Raw genomic sequence first — 22,997 nt, 5'->3', positions numbered from 1 at the left:
AATGGGAGAAAATGGGGAATATGATTCCTAGCTATCAAGGTTACACTGAAGCAGCAATTGCAATGTTCAGTTTTCCCTCTCCTCAGACCACTTAAATTAAATTTGGTCTCTCAGGTTACCAATAGCATCATGTCTTTAGATGAACCAATGTCCTGCACATCAATATCCTCATCCCAGGTCTTGGAAGCAATGCTGATCACCCTCAGGTGACAATTGCTTAGAGGTATCTCTGGGCACAAAACATTGTTTTTTCCAAGCATGTGTTCCCTTTCACAGGAGTTTTTCATATTATATAAATATGATATGATATGATATTATATGATATTATATATTACAATCTATAATATTATATAGTATATAGTATATATTATGTACTATATATTATATACTATATATTATATACTATATATTATATATTATATATTAATTTTCATATTGCAGCAGTTCTGGATCCCAGGAATGGAGGTTGTGCCTCTCAGTTACACTAAAAAGAGCAATCTCTTGTGGGTTTTGGAGGGGATTGTAGGTTTTATCTCCATTGGCCAAGTCTCTTGTACCCTCTGTGCCATGACAAATTATAAATGAAAACCATTTGAGTCTCCTCCAGCTCACAAGCTGTAATCTTTGGTAGCCATGGGTTTCCAGAGATGTGCAAATGGTGCATAATCAACGCTCAGAGCCTGATAAAGGCAATGGATCAGCATAAATCAGGACTCAGAAGCCAACCCCTAATGGACTTGCTGAGGAGCTGTGTAATGTACAGAGCACTCTGCGCACAAATACCTTCTGATGTAATGCAAGGGAATGAGAATTCATTAAAAAATCTGTTTCTGCCTCTCTGGCTGTACCTTTCAAGTACCAGCCTCTCTGTCTTGTGATTGACACAATTCTGGCCAGACCTTTGTCTCTCTTTTTTCAGCTTCTCCCTAAGCAAATTTGTGGATATTTTAATTGTAATTATCTTTTTGTTTGCTTTCACTGTTTAACCAGTATCAAACCATTGTCCATATAAACTTCTGGGATGATCTGCTCAGGGCTCACCTGGACTCTCTTGTCTCATCCTTTCCTTTCAGCTGGATCATTAACAGTGCAATGAAATAGCACCAGACCCAGTGGTGTCAGTCTGAACACTTTCCTCAGCGATGATTTTGCCTTTGAAGCTGCTCTGCCAGGACTCAGGGAGGAAGTCCTGTTCCACACAGCTGGGAACCTCTAAAGGACAAATTCTAATGCTGCTTCTTATGTGAGGATGTGTTTCCCTGTGCGAGACACAGGGAAAGCAAGGTGGGCTGCAGTGCAGATGTGGTGAACTGAAAGAGACTGTAGCTCCTTCGGTGTTGAAATATTTTCTGTGGGATAGGGGAGGTTGTTTTATTTATCTTCTGTGAGTGTTCACAGGGTTCTTGGATTGGGGAAGAGACAAGGGTCTGACTCCATGTTTCAGAAGGCTTGATTTATTATTTTATAATATATATTACATTAAAACTATACTAAAAGAATAGAAGGTTTCATCAGAAGGCTAGCTAAGAATAGATTAGCAAAGAATGATAACAAAGGTTTGTGGCTCGTGCTCTGTGTCCGAGCCAGCTGACTGTGATTGGCCATTAATTAGAAACAACCACATGAGACCAATCACAGATGCACCTGTTGCATTCCACAGCAGCAGATAATCATTGTTTGCATTTTGTTCCTGAGGCCTCCCACCTTCTCAGGAGGAAAAATCCTAAGGAAAGTATTTTTCATAAAAGTTGTCCGTGACAATCTTCATTTTCCTATTTATGTCAGAAGCCCCCTTTTTTCCCCCTTTCCTTTTTCCTGATGCAATTCATTTATTCTAAAACCTCAAGAATAAATCCTCAAGGAAGAGGAGAGGATTTTTTTCCATCAGTGAACCCCTTGATATACCCTGCCAGGTCCTGTGCTCTTTGCTGGTAATGTTACATCTAAACCACAAATCCCCTCGAGGTTCAAAGTCACTTTGTCCCAGCGTTGTGCAGCATCCCCAGAACACAAAGGGCTATAATGGAAAGAGAAGCAATTTGTGTGTCTGTGTTCTCTGACTTCATGCATTCAGAGGTTTATAATGTCCAAAGGGTAGATCAAGATAATTAAATACCAATAAGCAGAGATAAATGAGCCCCATGCAGGTCAGTTTGCTGCACAATACAATACAAACTACCAGGAGCTTTTGTAAACACGTTGAAAATAAAAAGAATTAATTTTTGTTCCTTGTGCCACTTAAACTCACACCTCTCTTAAATAGGTATTAGATTAAATCTCAATCCAGCCTGATTTTCCGGTGGGGAACTTAAATAACCCCTGTAAATTAACTTCATGCAGGACAGCCCATGTTGTGCCAAGTTCAAAGTTTTCTCTACAGCATGAAAAATGGACTAATCAAGATTTTTGAGTATTGTCTTGTTGCTCCTGTTGATCTTTTTTCACTCATCCTGGCAAACCAAAGCTTTGCTATCAGAAATGTATTTACCGCATCTGTGATGGCCAGTAGGAGCTCAGGGTTGTATCCAAGGTTTGAAATCAGACCTGTGGTTTTCCCTCGCAGCATTACATGCTGATGAGCAGAACTGGTTGAATTCATTGTACGGGAAATGGTGAAATAAAGTCTTGGGTTGCACTACAGTTGGGATCCTTGAAGAAAAAAAAAAACCAAAAAACTCGCCTTTTTTTTTGCTTTATGTATTTACATACAATTGTAGACTCATTACGGTTGGAAAAGACCTCCAAGACCTTCAAGCCCAATCAATGCCCTGTCAATGACCAACCAATGCCCTGTCAACCAAACCATGGAGTGCCACCTCCAGACATTTCTTGAACATCTCCACCACCTCCCTGGGCAGCCCCTTCCAATGCTCAACAACCCTTTCCTTGAAGGAGCTGTTCCTGACATCCAACCTGAACCTCTCCTGGCACCATTTGTGGACATTTCTTCTTGTCCAGTCCCTTGTTCCCTGGCAGCAGAGCCTGACCCCACCTGGCTGCTCCACCCTCATGTCAGGGAGTTGTGCAGAGCCAGAATTTCCCCCTGAGCCTCCTTTTCTCCAGGCTGAGCCCCTCCAGCTCCCTCAGCTCCTCCTCATCATACTTATTCTCCAGATCCTTCCCCAGTCCTTTCCCTCCTCTGCACACACTCCAGCCCCTCAAGGTCTTTCTTGTTATGAGGGGCTCAAAACTCATCACAGCACTTGAGATGCAGCCTCCCCAGTGCCCAATCACTCCCCTGTCCTGCTGCCACATTTTTTTTTGTACAGGCCAGGATGCCATTGTCCTTCTTGACCACCTGGGCACTCTAATGACTCTTCTTGTCCCCATTTCTATTCAGTAAGCAGAACACACACTCCACGCTCTTTGTTCTCAGTCTTTTACTGTAGTAACACTGCCTGTGCTCATGGAGCAGCCCCAGTCCACGATAATCCTTTGGTCTGTGGAAATGAATCATTCCTGGTGGCTGTGTGCACACATTCTGATGATGCTGCCTTATCACAAGGCCTTTGTGATGGCCCATTGCTCACACAGCAGAGCTGCCAGGGGCTCAGTGCCCTTCTCCTGAGAGCTTCAGTCCATTGCACACTCAAAGAGAATTGTGGAGCATCCCAGAGAGTGGTGGATGCAAAAGAGAACTGGAAACCCAAACATGAATGTGTATTAAGAACCAGGGGAAGACATATTTTTAAAAACAAAACATATTTATATTATTAATTTCCTTAATATCAGTGTTGACATCATCAGAATCTTGCTGAAATAATGATCAGACATTGTATATGTCAAAGGGGGAAGCATGAATTTGGAAAATTAATCTCTTTTGCTCATGAGGTAAACCCTGATGGTATGGGATGGGTTTTGGCATTACAACCATGATGACTAAAATAATTTCTGCTAATCTTCAGCAAATATGTCCTATCTTGAAATAAAGAAATAAAGAAAATCTATATAGCCTGGGCATGTTCTTGGCTGTGAGGCTGCTGAGGCCCGGGTCCCACTGCCCACAGGAGCTGAGCCTGCCCCATCCCTGGCCGTGTTCCTGGCCAGCTTGGATTGGGCTTTGAGCAACCTGTTCTAGTGGAAGGTGTCCCTGTCCACAGCAGTGGGTGGAACTGGATGGTCCTTGCTCTCTTAGGTTCCTTCCATCCCAAACCATTCTATGATTCTCAGGCAGCAGCAGGATATAGCGGTGGATAAGGGCAACACTTCCCTGCGAAGATAACACAAATGGAAATCCTCTGGGCTACTTTTGAGGCTTCTCATCTTGAATTGTGGTCTTATCCTGGATTTTCTCCCCCTTTGTCTGGAAAAAGTGGAAGTGTTCAGTTTTCAAGCCCAAGCATAAGCTTGCTGTAGCTGGAGAGGGTCTGAAGCCTGCCTAGGGATGCTGACACACAGATCCCAGCTGGAGATCCACTGCTGCAACAGGCAGAGAGCCAGGTGGGAATGGAATTTCCTGGCTGGGGCAATTATGTTCTACTTCATAGCTTGACCTGTCACATGGCAAGAGAGAGGCCCTTCTATAAGGCAGGGAATTTATTTCCTTGACCTGTCCATGCCAGAACTCTGTGCAGTGCAGGAATGATCCCATACCCGAGTCCATTTCCACACTTGTAAAAGGACAGCAAGGAAACTTGCTCCTAGTTCACCTCAGAAGTGGCACAGATTCTGTGAAAGCACAGACCCTGCCCTGTCTCATCCTGCTGCTGCTGCTTTCACTGACAGCAAAAATCCCTGACATTTCTCATTGCCTGGTACACACACATGAGTTTTGTGAGGCAGCAAGCAAGAAAATATAATGAAACAACAAAAAAGGAAGGAAGGAAAGGAAGGAAGGAAAGGAAGGAAGGAAGGAAGGAAGGAAGGAAGGAAGGAAGGAAGGAAGGAAGGAAGGAAGGAAGGAAGGAAGGAAGGAAGGAAGGAAGGAAGGAAGGAAGGAAGGAAGGAAGGAAGGAAGGAAGGAAGGAAGGAAGGAAGGAAGGAAGGAAGGAAGGAAGGAAGGAAGGAAGGAAGGAAGGAAGGAAGGAAGGAAGGAAGGAAGGAAGGAAGGAAGGAAGGAAGGAAGGAAGGAAGGAAGGAAGGAAGGAAGGAAGGAAGGAAGGAAGGAAGGAAGGAAGGAAGGAAGAAAGAAAGAAAGAAAGAAAGAAAGAAAGAAAGAAAGAAAGAAAGAAAGAAAGAAAGAAAGAAAGAAAGAAAGAAAGAAAGAAAGAAAGAAAGAAAGAAAGAAAGAAAGAAAGAAAGAAAGAAAGAAAGAAAGAAAGAAAGAAAGAAAAGGAAGGGGGAAAAAAGGCCCACAGACACCTGCTGTGAGTTTATTGTGACAAGTGCCAATAAGCTGCGATCGTGTCTCCATCACGGCTGCAGAGAGGAGGCACCCGGGTAAACAAACCCCGGGGCAGAGCGCGGCTGCCCTCGCTGGGTTAGGGGCAGAGAGAGGAGACCCGGGCCGGTTTTATGCCGGGCTTGCAGAGCTCCGTGCCCGGCCGTGCGGGAGGAGCCGGCGGCGCTCCGGGCCCGGCTGCGGCGCCTGCGGGATGCTCGGGAGCGCAGGGATGCGGAGGAGGAGGAGGAGGAGGAGGAGGGCTGCGGGAGGGGACAGGGACAGGGAGGCGTGTGCCCGCCTGCCAGGGGGCTTTTCCTCCCTCACCCGCGCAAGCCGATGCCTACCCTGCCGAAGCAGTTAAACGGGGGAGAGAGCAGCAGCCCGGCTGGCAGATTCCTGCCCTGTGATATGCCAGCCACAGGGTGACGCAAGGGCTGGAAGGCTCCAACTAACAAGCCATTTTCACCTGCGTAATAAGCGCTAGTGGAGACCCGGCAGCGGCGGCATCGGCGGCGGCTCCCGGTGCCCGCAGCCGGCCAGACCCCAGCGCAGCCCCAGCCCCGCCGCTTCCGCAGCCCCTCGGCGGCACCCCCCGAGCCGGAGAGCAGCGGGCGCCTCGCAGGCAGCATGTCAGCCCCGCCGGAGCCGCAGGACCTGCTGCTGGCGGGCTCCGCGCTGCCCTGGGCTGCGGACGGCGCGGCCGGGGCTCCGCTGCGGGATGGAGACGGGGCTGAGCAGCGCCAACAGCTGGGATTCGGCTCCGCCAGGGAACACCCGCCCGTTACCATGGCGACTGCATCCCCAGGTAAAAGGCGAGGGGTACCCGGGGATGCTCAACAAAGGGGCCCTGGCGGCGGCAGCGGCGTCTCTCCCGGTTGTCTCGTTGCTGACGCTTCCTCTGTTTTCCTCCCAGCCTGGCTGCTTGGAAACATTGCTAACGAGTTAGTGAGAAAGAGAAAATACCGAGGAAATGCGGCCTTTGCAAATAGTTATTTTTGCCGATGTGGGGGAGGGGGGACGAAGGAGACAGCCAAGTTCCCTAAGGCTCTTCGCAGTTTGTTAGGCACAAGACAGCCAGATTTCAGGCATTTGATTTCGCCTGACTTGATGTGGATCTGTCCTCATTTGTCGTACACCTGTTCACATCTGGAGTGAGAGATCTCAATGGACTTACTTCAGCTATTCCCCGTGCCCCTGGAATTCCTGCATGGCCACTTATATTATTTCAACATGCAGCTTTTAATGGAGTGCCTATTCTGAAGTGTTTGTGCATTTTGTGCATGCTTTTAGGACTTGTTCATTTATTTGTGGACTTCTTGCTTGATGTGTTTTCCACCTTTGGAACACCAAGGTGTGCTTGACTTGTGGTGCATTCAGTTTAGGGTCTGCAGGTTCATTGATTTTCTGTTTATTTTGGGGATGTGTTCAATTTCCCTTGGTTTAGGGCTGCTTTCTTTAGTAGATGTATTAACAGCAGGTGTGTATCTGTTAATGGACCCCAGGAGGCTTCAAATCCCCATAGCTTCTGGTGGAAATGTTTGGGGAAAAATTACTCTCTTTCATTCTTGGTGACAATTCCCTACTTTCTTTCCTACTGCTGTCTGTCAGACAACCCAAACAGCCAGAAACCCCAGCCCTGGGGGAGCTGATGCATCCCATCTCCCTGGGAAGTAGATGTTTCCATTACAGAGCCTGAAGCATTAAACTGGTCTTGAGTAAGTTGAGGGTCAGGGCTCGGGACAGGGATCGATCTCTGTTATGCAATAGCTGCAGGAGCATTAGGAGCTGCGTTTTTGGGCTGAGTCCCTTCTAATCCCCTCCAGTCAATCAGCACAGAGAGTGGCTGGCCAGGAGCAGCACAGCCTGCGTGTCTGTGTGTGCTGCTCTGCTCAATCCCACACGAGCGGTTCCGTGGGCTCTCGGTGTGTGTCAGTGCCCCTGTGTGTGCTCCCGACAGGGATGTGTCCCTGCTGCCTGTCTGTGACTGAGCTCAGGGGTAAAACAGGAGCCAGCACTCCTCAGCTGATGTGGGAAATGTTTCTGCTGTGTTGTAGCTCTGGGCAGGCAGCTCCTCTGCTGATGTGCTGCTCATTCGCTGAGCCGAGTGTTGGGTTGTGGAACGTGACTTTCCACTGGAGGCTGAGGGCTGGGAATGTCAGCATGTGTGAGTGTGTGTGAAAAGGGCAGCACTGGGGTCTCCAGGTAGGGCTGCCTCAACCATATAATGACACAAAGAAGGGAGGGAAATAATCTTGTGAGCAATTTTTTGTTCACTGGTGGATAAAAATATGGCCATGCTGAATCTTAGCATACAGAACAAAGAGGGGTGGTCTCTTAAAAATCACCATTAAATGGATGTGTAAATCACCATTAAATGGAATCACTGTGGAACTGCTTGCAATTAATGAAGGCTTCTTCAGGCTTGATGTGGCTGTAGATTTACACTTCGAGAATGCAGAATAGACAGACAGAAATAAAAGAAAAAGAAGAAAGAAAAGAAAAAAAAGAAAGAAGAAAGAAATAGAGATGCAAAGAAATTATTCAGCTTTTGTAATCCTCTGCAAAGTTTTTTTTAGACGTGTTTGCTTGTGTCAAACTGTGGCAAGGTGGAGGAAAAGTGAGCGATACAGATCTGGTTTTGGTGTTTGCTGGCTGTGGACTCTCAGGCTGTCAAATCAGCAGCGCTGTAAGAGTAGTAACGTGCTTTGGACGTTTCCCATTTTGTTTTCCCTGTTCAATAAAGAGCTGTTGTGCGGCTGTGTGCGTGTCTGGCCGGCCATGGCAGGCAGAGCAGCATCCCAGGCAGTGCAGCCCTGCAGCCTCCCTGTGTTTGTGGCTGCAGCAGCTGTATTTCTGCTCCACGCTACCTAGAGAGCCACGACTCCCGCCCCCTTCACCGGGGGAAGTAAATCATTTCCTTGTTCTCTCCGTGTGACTAAGTATTCATAAGTTTCTGAATAAGAAGACTGTCATGTTGTTGAATATCTGAAACTGTCAAGCTTTTCTGAAAACTCTTTATTTCTCCTGCTCAGAGAGAGATTCCTGCCTGTTGCTAAGCCATAGGAATGGACCCAGCAGGAGATACACAGCTCCAGCTTTTTTACAACACTGCCATAATCTGCCATAAACTCAAACACTCCTGACACAATGGGCTATCTAGAGACGCTTTAGACAAGGAGCAATCCATCCAAACAGGAGTGAACTGGACAGAATAATTTTCAGATAGCTTCCCAGAACATCCTGTATCTTCCTCCACACCTGTCAGACTGGTCTCTTTTTTTTTGTTGTTTTTTTTTTTTTTTTTTTTTTTTTTGTGAAAACCATGGTTATGCTTTCTGAGGCAAGAGCAGGGTCTGGAGTCTGGCACATTCTCTCAGCATGAAAATAACTGAAAACAAATAGGGGGAATTTATCACAGGTTGTGCAGATATTTTCTTATACAACCTAAAAATTTGCAAACTTTCCCTGATCTTGGCTTTTGTTTTAAGTTTGAAAACCAGCCAGGGATTGTTGAAAGGTACAGGAATATTTTCAAGCTGGCCGTGGGCCCGGCTTTGAGCCAAGCTGGCTTTGTGTCAAAACCTGGTGAGTGGCTTCTGAATGATGAAAAGCAATGGATTCCACTCCCCATTCTTTGGATCAACCAAAATCAGCAGTGATTGAGACTGCAGGGAAAAATTCCCACGAGGAGTGGAAAGCTCAGAGGCTTCTCAAGCAAAGTCAGGACAACAGGGAGCTGCAGATCCCTCATCAGCCTCTCCTCTTGCAGGGCTCCAGTGAAGATAAACTCCAGCAGCTTCTGATCAGAGATAAGGCTGTTTCTCTTGCTTTTCTCCTTGGCCCCTGACTTTTGCTGAAAATATCTGTCTTCCTCAAATGCATCAAAGTTTTCTTCCTTCCCAAAAATGAATTTGGTTCAGGCTGAGAGGACCTTGCAGGGCTCCAATGAAGATAAACTCCAGTAGCTTCTGATCAGAGATAAGGCTATTTCTCTTGCTTTTCTCCTTGGCCCCTGACTTTTGCTGAAAATGTCTTTCTTCCTCAAATGCATCAAAGTTTTCTTCCTTCCCAAAAATGAATTTGGTTCAGGGTGAGAGGACCTTGCAGGCAGCTCTTGCAAGGACTGGTGAGGGAAGCAGTCCTGAAGGGCTGGTGGGGAATTACATGTTGGTGGAGAGAGCCCCATGTCACCCAACACACCATCTGGTCACAGATTCTGCTATTTTATTTTTATGCACCAACAGTGATTAAAAACCCCGGAGAGGAATTATTTTCCAAAAATATTACACAGGCTAACAGGCATTCCCCAGGATAAATACATATGGTTTCCTCCAGAGAAATGGCAAAAATGGTAGAATGGGCTGTACCTCCATGCTGGAGGTGTTCTTCAGCGAAAAATAGCAGGAAAAGGGCAGGAATTCATACAAATGGTAATTTTTCTGTAAGGATCTGGGAAATTTCCTGCAGCCTGGTGCATGGGTGATAGATCAGTGGTGTTCTGCCCCCATGTCCATGCAGCTGAGATTAGAGAGCTGCCGGCTCCTGCTCACTCCAGGCTTCAGACAGCCACAGCATCAGGACATCCTGGCAATCCTGGCCCATTTCCAGCTGCCTCCAAAGCCAGGTCACATTGGGGACCAGCTGCCCACAGGAGAGGAGGCCAGTGCCACAGGGGATGGCATGAACAACCGGGACATGTCTACAGGGACACGATGGGATGGTGGGTATGGCCTGTGGGAACCCTTCTGGAGCAGCATGAGGGGCTGGATGGGATCCCCTGAGGTGCCCCAGTGGTGTGGAATTCCTGTGCTCGTGGGAATAACAGCAGCCATTTGGTGTGTGCCAGTGAGGGACTCAGAGCTGCTTGGGTGAGGCAGATGAGTTGAGGAACTGCTGAGGAGCAGTGGGAGACCAAATCCCAGGAGCGCTTCATGCTCTGAGAGGGGCAGATATAACACAGAACACCATGAGGGGTGTTGGCTCTCACTGCTCCATGATGAGGACAATCCCTAACGTCAGTGCTTTAAGACCATTTTAAAAACCCTTTCTAATTCCCATGATTTGTAGAGGCTGGGTTTGAAGGTATCTGCTGTGTGCCCAGATGTTCTCACCATGAGGTACCCACCAACCCAACCCTGCAAGGGACTGCAGTGAGGTGCTCCTGCCATGAGCCTCAGTTTGCATGGACAATGCTGCACCAGTGAATCTCAGTTTATGGTTTCTCTCCAGTTACTGGCAGCTTTGCACCTCAGCTTGAAGGAGATTTCTGATGGTTTTCAGGCAGACTGAGAGCCCTGTGTGTTCACCTCAGTGGAGAGAATTAGGCATGGATGTGAATGTCTGCACTGCTTGGGTTTGGCACTGACACTGTTTGGGATGTCAGATCATGGACAAATGCAGCAGATTCCCCAAGACAAATGGCTCTTTTTGGCCTTCCCACCCCTTCCCAGGTGTTGCTCTAGGAAGATCTCCCCAAACATCCATAGCAATGTGCTGCTCAAAGCCACCACACTGGAAAACGACACAAACCCTAACTTTTCAAGTTGCTGTAGGAAAGTCTTGGTATTGTGGATTCAGTGACCTAAGCATGACACAGGGGAGCCTCTGTGGGTGTTTGGAAATAATCCTGAACTGCCAGGCAATCCTGCTCAGATTGAACCACCTGAAGTCAGATTTAGTCTCACTTTGGAAGAATACATACCCATGCAATTCTACTATCAATATTTTAGTCCTTTCTGATTTAGAGAACTGAATTTAGTTTTTCCTCTGCTGTCTGAATTAGCCACTCACAACTTCTGATCTACTGCTGTGGGTGAAGGGGACAGAGATCTTTTGGTGGAGGTTCTCCCATTCCCTGGTGTTTTCTTAGTGCAAGCAGATTTTGCAGAGGGACAGAAACAAAGCGGATTTCTTCTCGGATCTTTCTGTTCTTGTAATCCTCATGAAGCTTGAAAAAGTAGCCTAAGCCCACAGTTAGCCATCAAAAAAAAAAAAAAAAAATCCTGTTGAATTACCATCCTTCATTGTAAAGCTGGAGCAATGGCTCCTGTTGGGATTTTCCAGAAATGCTCTGCATTTGGGCTGATGTCAGAGGTGCCTAAACTCCTGGCATAAGAAAAATCTGTGCAGCAGTGTAGTTCCCAACTCTAACAGATCAAAATGCAGCTGGTTTTCCCCTGTTCCTCACAGGGAAAAATGCAGATAGTTCTGCCTGCTTTTACTGCTACGCTGATGAATTTCCTTCAGCCTTCAGGGCTGCAACTGGGTTGAGGAAGAGGATGAGGCAGATGAAAGAGTAAAGTAGTACCAGGGAGGGTGACTCACCTGCCTTATTTTAACCTTCATCACTCAGTAATGAAATGTTTTATTTATAGATGAGGAACTGAGGGGGAGAGTTTGGGGAGGAGGGGAATGGTGTGGAGGGGAGAGGCTCTGGATGTCCCAGTTACTGCAGGTGTTGGCTTTTGTGGGTTGCAGTATTTTCTGGGCTGTGAATCTCCCCTGGGCTGGGTGGTTCATTATCTCTCACTGCTACAAGGGTCCCGGGAGGCACATCTGTCTCCTTTTACTTCAGCTCTGGAAATGCCACTCAATGACACATCTTATGCCTTATTTTTACCATAAAACCTGTGTTATGCTGGTATCAGTCTGTCTGGGAACAGCAACCCCAGAAAACACCTGCATGTTGTCTCTGTTTCAATCCTCCCAGAGAAGTCCGGGCAGATCCCACAGGTCTGCTCATCATTCACACACCTTCCCAAGAGAGATCCTGGTCCAGCTGTGTGGCCTGGGTTGGCTCAGCATGCTCAGGACTAGAGTCAGGCTCTGCTTTCAGTCCTGATTGCAGCCCAAATTCACCCCAAGACCCAATTATTTAGTACACAAGAGTTTTAGATCAAAAGTTCCTGAAACAATCAAGGAGTTGTGCTGCAGGTCTACATCATCAACAGGGAATGGAGTTTTTTTAATGGGTGGTTTCTTAGGAATTTCCCTCACTCTCCCTCTTTAGTAGTTGGTATACATAAAATGGGCCAAGTATGCACTGGGACTTTTCATTTTTAATGTAGCATTTATGTCTGTTCTTCATGTGCTATTCTCTTACTTCTAAATCGAGGCTGCTTTCAAAATTCTGGGGGTTTTTGTTTTTCTTATGTTGTTTGTTGTTTGTTTGGTTTTTTCCAAAAGAGACGGTAGCCTCCACATGGCAAACCATGTTTCAAATAATGAAGCATTATTTGTAATTAGTTTTCTAATTTAGGACAAGCTGTAGAGTTGGCATGATTCAGCGCTCAAGAGCATACCTCACATTTAGTGTTGTTTTTTAAGACATTTCTGATTTATGGTCAGTCTATTCCTCCAAGAAACCTCCTACCTTCAACAGTGAGAATAAACTCTTGGCACTCACCTGCAAGGCAAGACTTGAAATAAAAAGGACCATAATCACCTATTCTAGCCCTTCTTGTTTCAGTGAAGTATTTAAGATTCTAACTTTATGGAACATAAGTGCATTCTTAACTGTTATTAAAATTAAGATGGTCTTAAGTATATGCATAAAGATGAGCATGTTTTGTTTAATTTAGTACTAAATGAGGTAGAAGATATATCATGTATAAATTGGCTTTATTAACCATTAGACCAGACTGCTTCAGGACAGTTGCATGTGAAATGGAAGCACCTGCACTTACCCATCTCATTACAGCACTGTGAGAATTAACCTTTAAAGAGATCAAAAACTTAGAATGAAAATCATAATCATGTTGCTGTCATTTATTTTGATCTGTCATGTGCTTCTGGGTGAGAACAAAAATTGTTAGAAATGACTACCTCCTTCATAAGCCTGTCACTTTCAAATATTGAGGTGTTACCTCACAAACATTGGCTTTGTGCTTTAATATTCCTTAAGAGAGGGCTTTCCCACCTTTATTTAAATAACAGCTGATAAAAGAGTTACTTGCATATTTCTTTCAGTGCTGTTATGAGCCACCTGCCCTTGATGCAGCCTCCTGCTATCATGAGATCTGGTGTGAGGAAAGGGAGCTGAGATTATTTGGACACAATTGCCATTAAGAGCTGCAGCATTCCCGTCATCTCCCTCTCTCCCATCCTGGATGCAGGAGGTGATGGGGCAGGGGAGATGCTTTCTGCACCAGGGTGACTCTGCAGACCTGCAGAGTTCTGTCAGCTCGAGGCTTTTCTGTGCCATTGAGGACATGAGTTATGGCTTATTTTTCAGCAGTGCTGAATTTATTAACTGCAGCTGATTTATTGCCTGTAGCTTTAAAGACATTGAAGGGACTTATTAACTGTGGCCAGTAAAAAGGAAATGCGTGGGGCAGCCTTGTCAGGCTGGAAACTTTCCTGCTTCCAGTCCCTCAGGATCTTGTGCTTCTCATCTCTGAGAGGTTTTTTCCTGTCCAGATTATCAGTCCATGTCTTCGGTGCACATTTGGGTGCCCCTGGGTGAGCCCTGTGGCTGAGAAAGAGGAAACACCAAGTCTGGCCAGAGCTTTGTATCCCAAATAAAGCCCTGGGTGCCATCCTTCACCCCACTGGAGCCCTCATGGACATTTCAAAGCCACAAATGCAGAAGTTACAGCCCCAAATGACATCCCCAGCTTTCCCTGCACTGCATTAGTCACTGGCTGTGTGACCAAACAAAAATCCTCATCCTGGGCAGGCTCTGCGGCACAGCTGTGCACAGAAGGGCTGCAGACAGCCTGAGACATCTGAGTTTGTGCTGATGTTCTCCTGCTCAGCCTGGGCTCCTCCACACAGCTCCCAAAACACTCAGGGGCACCTGTGAAAGAAATGCTGGAGAGACAGACTGCATTTAAAGGTTCTGATTGATGCCTTGTGAAGGCTGACCTGGAACAGAGGCTGGACAGAGCTAAAGAATAAAGCAGGGATTTATTAAAAGGCCTCAATGGATCCACCTTGGGCAGCACAAGAGCCCAGCCAGGGCTCCACCCAAGATGAACCAAAATGGTCACAAAATGGACAACTGGTCACAGGGTCTCTCACTTTTATAAGTTCTGCTCCATTTGCATATTGGAGTTAATTGTCCAGTTATAGCTTTAGGTTATGAAGCTTATCCCATCCTTCTTGTTTTTCTCTCTTCAGTCCACCCTTGTTTGTGCTCTTGGGCCTGAAATTTGCATCATTTGTCCTTGGTCCCCAGCAAGAGCAGGAATTGTTTTGTCTCTCTATTCTGTGCAGAGAGCTCACCATCCCCTAATAAGAAGCTCAGAAGTACACACTAAAGCAGAATAGAATCTGAAAAATATAAAAGCTAAAACCTGAGCCATCATGACCAGCAAGAGAGTTCTGCCATTCACAGGCCTAATCCATCCCCTAAGCACAAATCCATCCCCTACCTCCACATAAACCCACAAACATCATTCTGCATCTCAGGAAGGTGGGGACTCCCTCACCCCACACAGGTTTTGGTGCACATGCAACCAGCAGAGCAGCTCTGCTTGGAAATGGTTTAAATGCCAAGCTCCTGGGCAGGCAAAGGGCTGGATCCTGAGCACAGCTTAAAAGAAATCTGCAAAGAGCTGGATCCTGAGCTCAGCTTAAAGGTTGCTCTGAATCTGCACAGGGCTGGATCCTGAGCTCAGCTTAAAGGTTGTTCTAAATCTGCCAGCACCATTCAAGTGCTCACCTGTATCCAGGTCAGCTGCATCCCTCTCCCTGTGTGAGGCACCCAGGGCAGGGCTGGGAGGTGAAACCTGCAGCCAGCAGAGCTGGGGATTGGTGTCTCAGCTCTGCTCTCTCTGTGGAGCAGCATTCCATGTGCACTGTGGGAAGGGGAATGAGTTTTCACAGCTCCTAGCTCTCCCCTGGCTGCTGGAGCACGGAGGGTTCTGAATCCCAATCAGTCTTAATTGGCTTTTTCCCTCAATGTCCTTAATGCAGGGGTAGAAGGGATGCACTTTCTGCTGACGTGCAGGGGAGGTGTTTTGCATTTCGTGATGTTTTCACTGCTGTTGACTTCAGCACTGGGGCACGATGCAACACGCTGGAAATGAAATGTGCACCTCAGCTGAGCTGGGAGCTGAGCTGCTCCTGCAGGTGTGGCTGGGTGATAGCAGCAGCAGCAGGCATTTCTTATGTGCAGACTGATTTTAGGGAAATGGGAAACCTCTTCTCCCACTCCTTATGAAAGTTACAAAAATGTAAAATGCAAGTTTTTCATCCTCATCTCTAAGGATGTAGTATGTTTGTCAGTTTGCTGGGTTGGGTTATTTTTTTTTTTATATATTTTTTCCTTTTTATTACAAAGGTGTATAGCTTTGGTAAACATCGTTGAGGAAGTGCTCTAAACTGCAAAATTGCTGTGCACTAAATCTGAATTGAGACAGTTGCCTTTGATGTAGAGCTAACCTAAAGCTGAGGCTGATTCCTCTCTTTTGCAGCTTTTGCAGTTCTTTAAAAAAAGACATAATGCAGCATTTATGTAGTTGCTGATTTCTCTACTGCTCTAGCAAATTATCCCTGGAGTGGAATGTAGAATTGATTCCTCAGAATTTCCTGGTTATCCTGAAAGTCTCTGTTTATAATTTGTGATTCTCAGAGCTTAATTAGCTTGTAGAAAAGGTGTTGGGCCCAAAGGTGACACTCTGAGATGATGTGTGAGAGTTAAAATCCCAGAGGAGTCACCTGCTCTGAACACATTGTTTATGGGAAAAAATAAAATAAAATAAAATAAAATAAAATAAAATAAAATAAAATAAAATAAAATAAAATAAAATAATGGGTTTGGAACCTCCGGGCAGTAGCTCTGTTTATCACTTTAACTAAGAAATCCTTATAGTTAATTGGCTGGTAAGTGGCATCTTTGTTGCTTGTAAGAGAGGATTTTTGTAAATTCTCAGTGTTTTAGGTGGCATCTATTTTCCCATGTAAAAAGTTCTGTGAGTGTTTAATGAGGGTATGTTGCACACAGGACTGAAAAGTCAAACAAGCAATTAATTGATTGCATAGACAGATGTGGAGTCATTAAGTAAAACCTGGATTACTTTTACATGGATGAAATAGGAGCTCTGCCTATGAAAATGCATGCCTAGCTCAGCTGCCAGGAGAAAGGACTGAATTTCTTGAAATTTAAATTTTTTTTTAAATTTGTCATCAGACCAAAAAACCCTTCCTATGAGAGATACACAGATTAAAATAGTCTTAGTGAAAATAATGAACTATTAGAAATAAGTGCATATATTTTCAAATTATTCTCAGATCAATTAATGTTTCACCTTATTGGGCTGGCAGCATTGTTTCGAAAAGTACCTTTGCTTCCAAATATACATAAATTCCATTTCAAAAGCACTAATTCCAGCCTGCAAAGTTCTTTATTCTATTTTAGAATTGCCATGTCATGTACATTTTTTTCTCTTGTGTTTTTATTTTTTTTTAACCACTACCCTAAAAAATACCGCTGGAGATTATGGAGGATTATCTGAGCAGTTATCGTAGTAAAAGCCAGTTGCCATTTTGGGAATATTTTCTTTTTTTTTTCCCTCAAAGTCCTTTTGACATTAGCCTTTATAATTCAGTGCTGTGTAGTAGAAGTTCAGGTCAGAGCTGAGGAGACAGGCCTGGGGATTAATGCTGTGTGAAATAAATGCAATCTCCCTCCACTTTGAACGTGCTAAGCAGACCATGTATAATCCCTGGAATATTTGGTGGATCTGCCAGGCCTTGAAGATGGCATTTGTAATATTTGTCTGGCTACATGTATTTTTACATCTTGTCCCTCCCTGTGCCATCCAAACTCTATCCAAAAGTGAGGAGAAGGGGGCTGAACAAAGACTGAGAAGTGAACCATTCCCAGGAGGGGATTTTAGAGTTTGGGCTTCTTTTTTTTCCCCCCTCTCTCTGCTGTTGCTTTTTAATGAATCGTTCTTCTAACCTACTTTAAATTGAGCTTCTAGCATGCTGGATGTTTTGCAGATGAATCATACTGTGCACTGCACTTATGCATATCTGCTGTGCAAGTACACTGTCAGCTTGTATTTGATAACCTACCAGCAAGCAGGAGCTGTTTTTTTATGGAATCTTGGGATGCTAACGTTGTTCTCCAAGTGAGAATAATGCAACCACTGTTAATAAATCAGCCTGGGTCTGGGGATGTCTCACCACTTTCACTGCATCCTTGATTAGCATTATCCTCAGAGGTATAAATTAAAGAGGAAAATATATAATCTGGGAAGCTTTCCAGCATCATCTTTGAAAATGAGAGCTCAGTGCTTTGCTGGGATTTCTTTGGTGGAGGAATGCTAATAGCAATGATGAAGATGTGCCCTGATTGCACCCTAAAGAGTAGGAAGATGTACAGAACAGCTTATTTTTTTTTTCTTTGTCATCAAGATAATTTCTGATGTGATCTGCACTGGTGAACAATTTTCTACACGGTTCTGTGAATTGATCCCAGAAGTGCAGCTTCAGTCTCTCCATTTTCTACTACTTGTTGTCATTGTCTGACATCTGCACAAAACCTGGTGCATGGTTTCCCACCTCAGCCTGCAGCTGTGGGAGGGTCTGAGACACTGGCCAAAGCCTGAGCCTCACCAAAAAATGGTTTCAGGAATTTCTTCTGACTGTTCCTACAAGGTGTCACCACAGCTGGATGGTAACTCCTGACACCTCCCTCCCTGCCAAGGGAAGAAAACTGTGCTGCAGAATGTGCTGATTTGCAAAAGGAAAAAAAAAAAAGAAAATTCACAGGGAGGGTTTGATTTTTGCAATGTTCCAGCTGTGCTAAATGAGCAGAAAGGGGAGTTTTCAGCATATCAGCAACATCTTGGAAATGGAAATGCCACATCTTCCAGCACTTTCTGAGTAAGTTTTCCCCTTCCCTGCCCAAAATCCACTCAGCTTTGACTGGAGCTAGGAGTTTGGCATGACCTGTGCTTGGAATTTTGCTGTACAATGTCTGTTTCTATTTGCTTTCCCTTGGCCAGCTCTCTGCCAACATCTCCCTTTGCTTTCCAAGAGATGGTGAAAAGCACAGAAGGCAAGACAAAGCTGTTGTTCCTCAGGTTGCCTTCTGGGGAGACATAAGATACCTTTATTACTGTTTTCCTGATGGAACATCTGATCCACAGGATGGTGGAAGGTCTCACAAACAGCCCCCAGGAGCTGCATTTGAGCTGAGTCTGGGTCTGATGAGGTCTGGGCAGTACCAGGCTTCTCCAAAGAGGTTTTGGCTTCATCATCAGTGACTCAGTTTACAGGGCCTCTCAGGCTGAGACTCCTAAAAGTCATTCCTCTCCCCTGAAAAAATGTAGGGCAATTATTTTTACTTAGCTCCTGAAGATAGTTAATTTTTTTCCTGCATGTTATCACTTTTAAATTAATATTGAGGATCCTTAGTTATGTTCTACAAAGGCATTCATGCATTCATCCTTACAGCTCAACAAAATAGAGGGAATACCATGTGTTATTTGCCAGCTTTACTGACTTGGGTAGATTTGCTGAAGCAATGTGTTTCAACATTTCCAGACATTTTTCCTGTGGAGCTTTCTCTTCCATAGAATGGTTTTCTGTTTCCCCTTGATTTGAGATGAAAAGAAAATTGAAAATAATATGAAATTTTCCCACAGGACAGAATTTCTTTTGCAATATCTCAGCTTCTAGGTAATGTCAGGAATGACACAAACCACTGTGATCAGTGTGCTTAATTTCAATTCTGCATTTCTGACTTATTCCTTGACATTTCTGTCTGAAGAACAATGACATAAACCCACTATTCTCAGCTTGGAAATACCCATTAAAACTGAGAGTTACTGCAACAGCAGTAGGGTTTGTAAGAATCTATTTAATGCAGTCAACAGGGTTGTGACCTTGGTTTTCTGTCACTGGGAATGAAAATGCCTCTAGTCCAGCCCATCTCATGGCTGTAACACCAAGCAGATGACTTTGCCAGCCCTGTGGTGAGGAAGGCATGAAGTGTTCCCCAAGCCAGCAGCTGCCCAGGGTCCTTGGATTTAAATCATTATCATAGAATCACTAATTATAGAATAGGTTAGGTTGGAATGGGTCTTAAAGACCACCCAGTTCCAGCCCCCCGCTGTTGGATTGGTCACCTTCCATTATCCCAGATTGCTCCAAGCCCTGTCCAGCCTGGCCTGGAACACTTCCAGGGATCCAGGGGCAGCCACAGCTGCTCTGGGCACCCTGTGGCAGGGCCTCACACCCTTACAGCAAAGAATTTCTTCGTAATATCTGAGCTAAACCTACCCTCCTTCAGCTGAAGGCCATTCTTCCTTGCCCTATCACTGCATGCCCTTGTCCAAAGTCCCTCTCCAGCTCTCTTGGAGTCCCTTTAGGCCCTGGAAAAGGCTCTAAGGTCTCCCTGGAGCCTTCTTTTGTCCAGTCTGAGCAGCCCCAACTGTCTCAGCCTGTCTTTATAGATGTATTCCAGACCTGTGGTAGCTCTCTGCTGGACTCATTCCAACAGGTCAACATCATTATATAGTGCTCCTTCTTTAGTCACTTAAAAATGTGACTTGCCTGTTGATGCCAAGCAAGGGAATTAAAGTGAGGGAAGACAGCAAATTAAACTCTTTCTTCTTAGTCTCTATACAAGAGTTTCCTTTTGGAAAAGCCCTTCCCTTCTCACATTGTGTGAGCAGGAAAGCAATGCAGCTCCCCATGAGGGGGAAGTGAAGCCTTTAGGAGCCATCAGATTCCCTTTGCTCACCCTGAACTTGGAGCTGCAATAACTGCTCCCTCAGATTTGCTGTGCTGTTTGTTTTAGTCAGCTTTTCAGAAAAAATAAATAGTCTATTCCAGAAGCTTTCAACGATTTTCAGTCCCATCATTCAGCAATTGCTAAAGCAGGTAAAATCCAAATCTTACTAGGAGGCTTCTGCTCCTGCCTGCTTCCAGCACCAGGGGTCACAGGCTTTTGTAACTTTTAGAAACAAAGAGCCAGATGTAAGCAAAAAAAAAAAAAAAAAAAAAAAAAGGACAAGTTGAGTAAAGAATCTGCAGAATTGGTCACCCAGACTTCTGGTTACAAATGCTCTGCTGCGCCAGGCAGAGAAGTTGTAACCAGATTAAGAATCCTCTGAGAAGATTAGTTAAAGAAGCTGGTTTCTAACCTTGTCCAGCATAAAGTTGAGAGGGAAAGGGGTGTTTGCTCCTGGTGCTTGGTGAGACTGACAGGATAAATGAGCTAAAAATCAGTGTATGCAGAAGGGTAAAATTGTGTAAATGACACAGGAGTGTCAGTCCAGGGAGGAGAGGAAGTCAGCATGGAGGGGAAAATGGATAGCAAGAAAAGAAATCCCAACTACTCTCAAGAGTTTGATTTCTCAAGCAATGGGTTTCTCACCAGTTTATGAGGGGATGAAGTGATGGGGGTTAAGTTTATAAATTCAGCAGATGCCTTTTGGTTCATGTCTCCCGTGCTCACAAGATCCGGAGGCGAAGTTTGCCTGCAAAACGATCTCCCTCTACCCTTTGTTCAGTTGGAGCAATTAACATAATTGCATTTAAAAAAAGCCTTTGAATGCATTTTTGTTTCTCAGTTATTTCTTTCAGTCAATTGAAAGGGCTTGAAATCCCCATTCTTCAAAGCACAGACAGATCAGTTGAGCCTTTCACCATGTGAGTAGTACCTGGAGGAGTGCTGAGCTGCAGCAGGAGTGTGAGTTCTTGGAGGCTGGCTGAGCTCTCCCAACTCCTACATCTAGCACTAGAAAACCACAAGGAAGACCATGAAAAAGCAGAATGGTCTTGGCCACCTGTATAAACATTCAGAATAAACAGGAGGAGGTCATGCAGGGACAGGGCACCTCAGCAGGGAGAGCCAGCTTCATAAATATGGAATGGGAAACCTCAGCTGAATCCATCAGAGAAGGACTGGGGTGTTGGGGGTCACAAGGCAAACCCAAACCACCACAGGCTGCAAATCTTGTGCTGTTTTGCTGTTGCTAAACAGCAGATGCCAGGCTGAGATGTGGTGATGTGTTTTTGATGTGCAAGATGGAATAGATGGCCTGGGGATGGGTGTGGTGTCCAGTCTGGAGCACTACACATCAGGAGCAATGCAGAAAACCCAGAGGAGAGGGACCAGAGTGATCAGATGTCAGGGAAATACAGCCTAGGAGGGGAGATTGAAGGAACCAGGCTTTTTCTGGCTCTGGAAGTTCTGGAATGGCTGCCCAGGGAGCTGGTGGAGTCACCATCCCTGGGTGTGTTTAACAAAGCTTGGATGTGGCACTGGGTGCCAGGGATGAGTTGAGGTATTGGGACTGGGTTGGACTTGATGATCTTGAAGGTCTCTTCCAACCCAGTGATTCTGTGAATTCTGTTTAAGCTAAAACTGAGAATCACTGGGGCACAGAACAAGAGCAATCTCTAAGTGCTTTGAGTCATGAAAGCCCAAGCAAAGAGCCTGACTCAACCCAATCTCCAGAAATTGTGTGGTTTCAGCTGCAACATTCAGATTAAACAGTTGGAAAAAACCTTTGGAGAATGTGGATCTGTGGGACAGAGAAACACAGTTTGGGTGGGTGGTGGCTGCAGCTCAGGTGCAGGAGTGGGCAGTGCAGAGGGACATCATCTAGATGGCAAAGGAAGTGATGCTGCTGCCTGGGCCCAGCAATGGAATCAGGTCTTTCAGGTCTTTCTGACCCTGGTTTTGGTGAATCTATAAGCTGAGGTGAAGGATGGCAGGGCAGCAGGAAATACACTAATATTTTATTTTCCCATCTTACTTTGGTTCCCACCTGGTACAAACCAGCAGCTTGTCTTCCTCTTTGAAAAAGTGCATCAACCACAAGTCACAGAAAAGTAGGAATGGCTGATATTTTTGTGTTTCAATGTCTTTTTTATGGTAATAATTTATTTTTTAAAAGAAAAATAGCTTTATCTGTGTTTTGCAGGGAAAGCCCAGGTTTCCTGAGGGGGAGTGGGTGAATTGACTCCTGCAGACAAATCTCAACTTAGCATTCAGTAAGCTGGACAAACAGCAAACTTCAGCATAAAATAATAACAAGGATTTTTAATAAATGCAGGCCTGGCAGAGAGAAATTATAGAAGATAAAGTGTGCAGTGATAGTTGGATACTAAGAGCATAGTGCCTGCATCCAAGGAAGGAGGAAATGGAAAAAGATACAGCAACTACAGTCTTATTAAACTGATTTAATTAGTTAAAGGGAAGACGGAAAAAGTGCATTTATAAATCTGGACTGTGAAGACAGACTTGATAGTTTACTTCAGTAAGAGTTTGATTGTTTTCTGACAGGTTTACAGTGAGGTTTAAAGCCCAGCACTGCTTGGAGCACCTCTGCTGGGGAGACAGGCTGAGAGATTTGGGGTTCTTCAGTCTGGAAAGAGAAAACTCCAGGGTGACCTCAGAGTGACCTTCCAGTTCTTAATGGGAGCTTATATAAGAGAGGGACAGTGACTTTGTACATGGGCAGATAGTGATGGGACAAGGGAGAATGGAACTAAAACAAAAAAAAAAAAAATTAAACTAAAAGAGGGGAGATTCAGACAAGATACTAAGCAGAAATTCTTCACTGTGAAAGTGATGAGAGCCTGGCACAGATTTTCCAGAGAAGCTGTGGCTGCCCCATCCCTGGAAGTGTCCAAGAACAGGATGGATTTGGCCTGGAGCAACCTGGGATAGTGAAAGGTGCCCCTTATGTACCTGGGATGAAGC

The 22,997-nt window shown here is 45.1% G+C and overlaps 1 protein-coding gene across 1 annotated transcript in view; it reads left to right on the top strand.

The window, feature by feature from the left end:
• The first annotated feature begins 5,935 nt into the window (after positions 1 to 5,935).
• The window catches only part of RTN1 (reticulon 1), a 126,762-nt gene continuing 109,700 nt past the window's right edge, over positions 5,936 to 22,997 (top strand). Inside the window, exon 1 of the mRNA XM_063159738.1 lies at positions 5,936 to 6,128. Coding sequence (XP_063015808.1) covers positions 5,951 to 6,128 — 178 coding nt within the window. The 5' untranslated portion in view covers positions 5,936 to 5,950. The remainder of the gene's footprint in view (positions 6,129 to 22,997) is intronic.

The sequence above is a fragment of the Melospiza melodia genome, chromosome 6, assembly GCF_035770615.1.
Source record: "Melospiza melodia melodia isolate bMelMel2 chromosome 6, bMelMel2.pri, whole genome shotgun sequence".
Taxonomy (NCBI): Eukaryota; Metazoa; Chordata; class Aves; order Passeriformes; family Passerellidae; genus Melospiza; species Melospiza melodia.
This window is presented reverse-complemented; position numbering and strand designations above follow the sequence as displayed.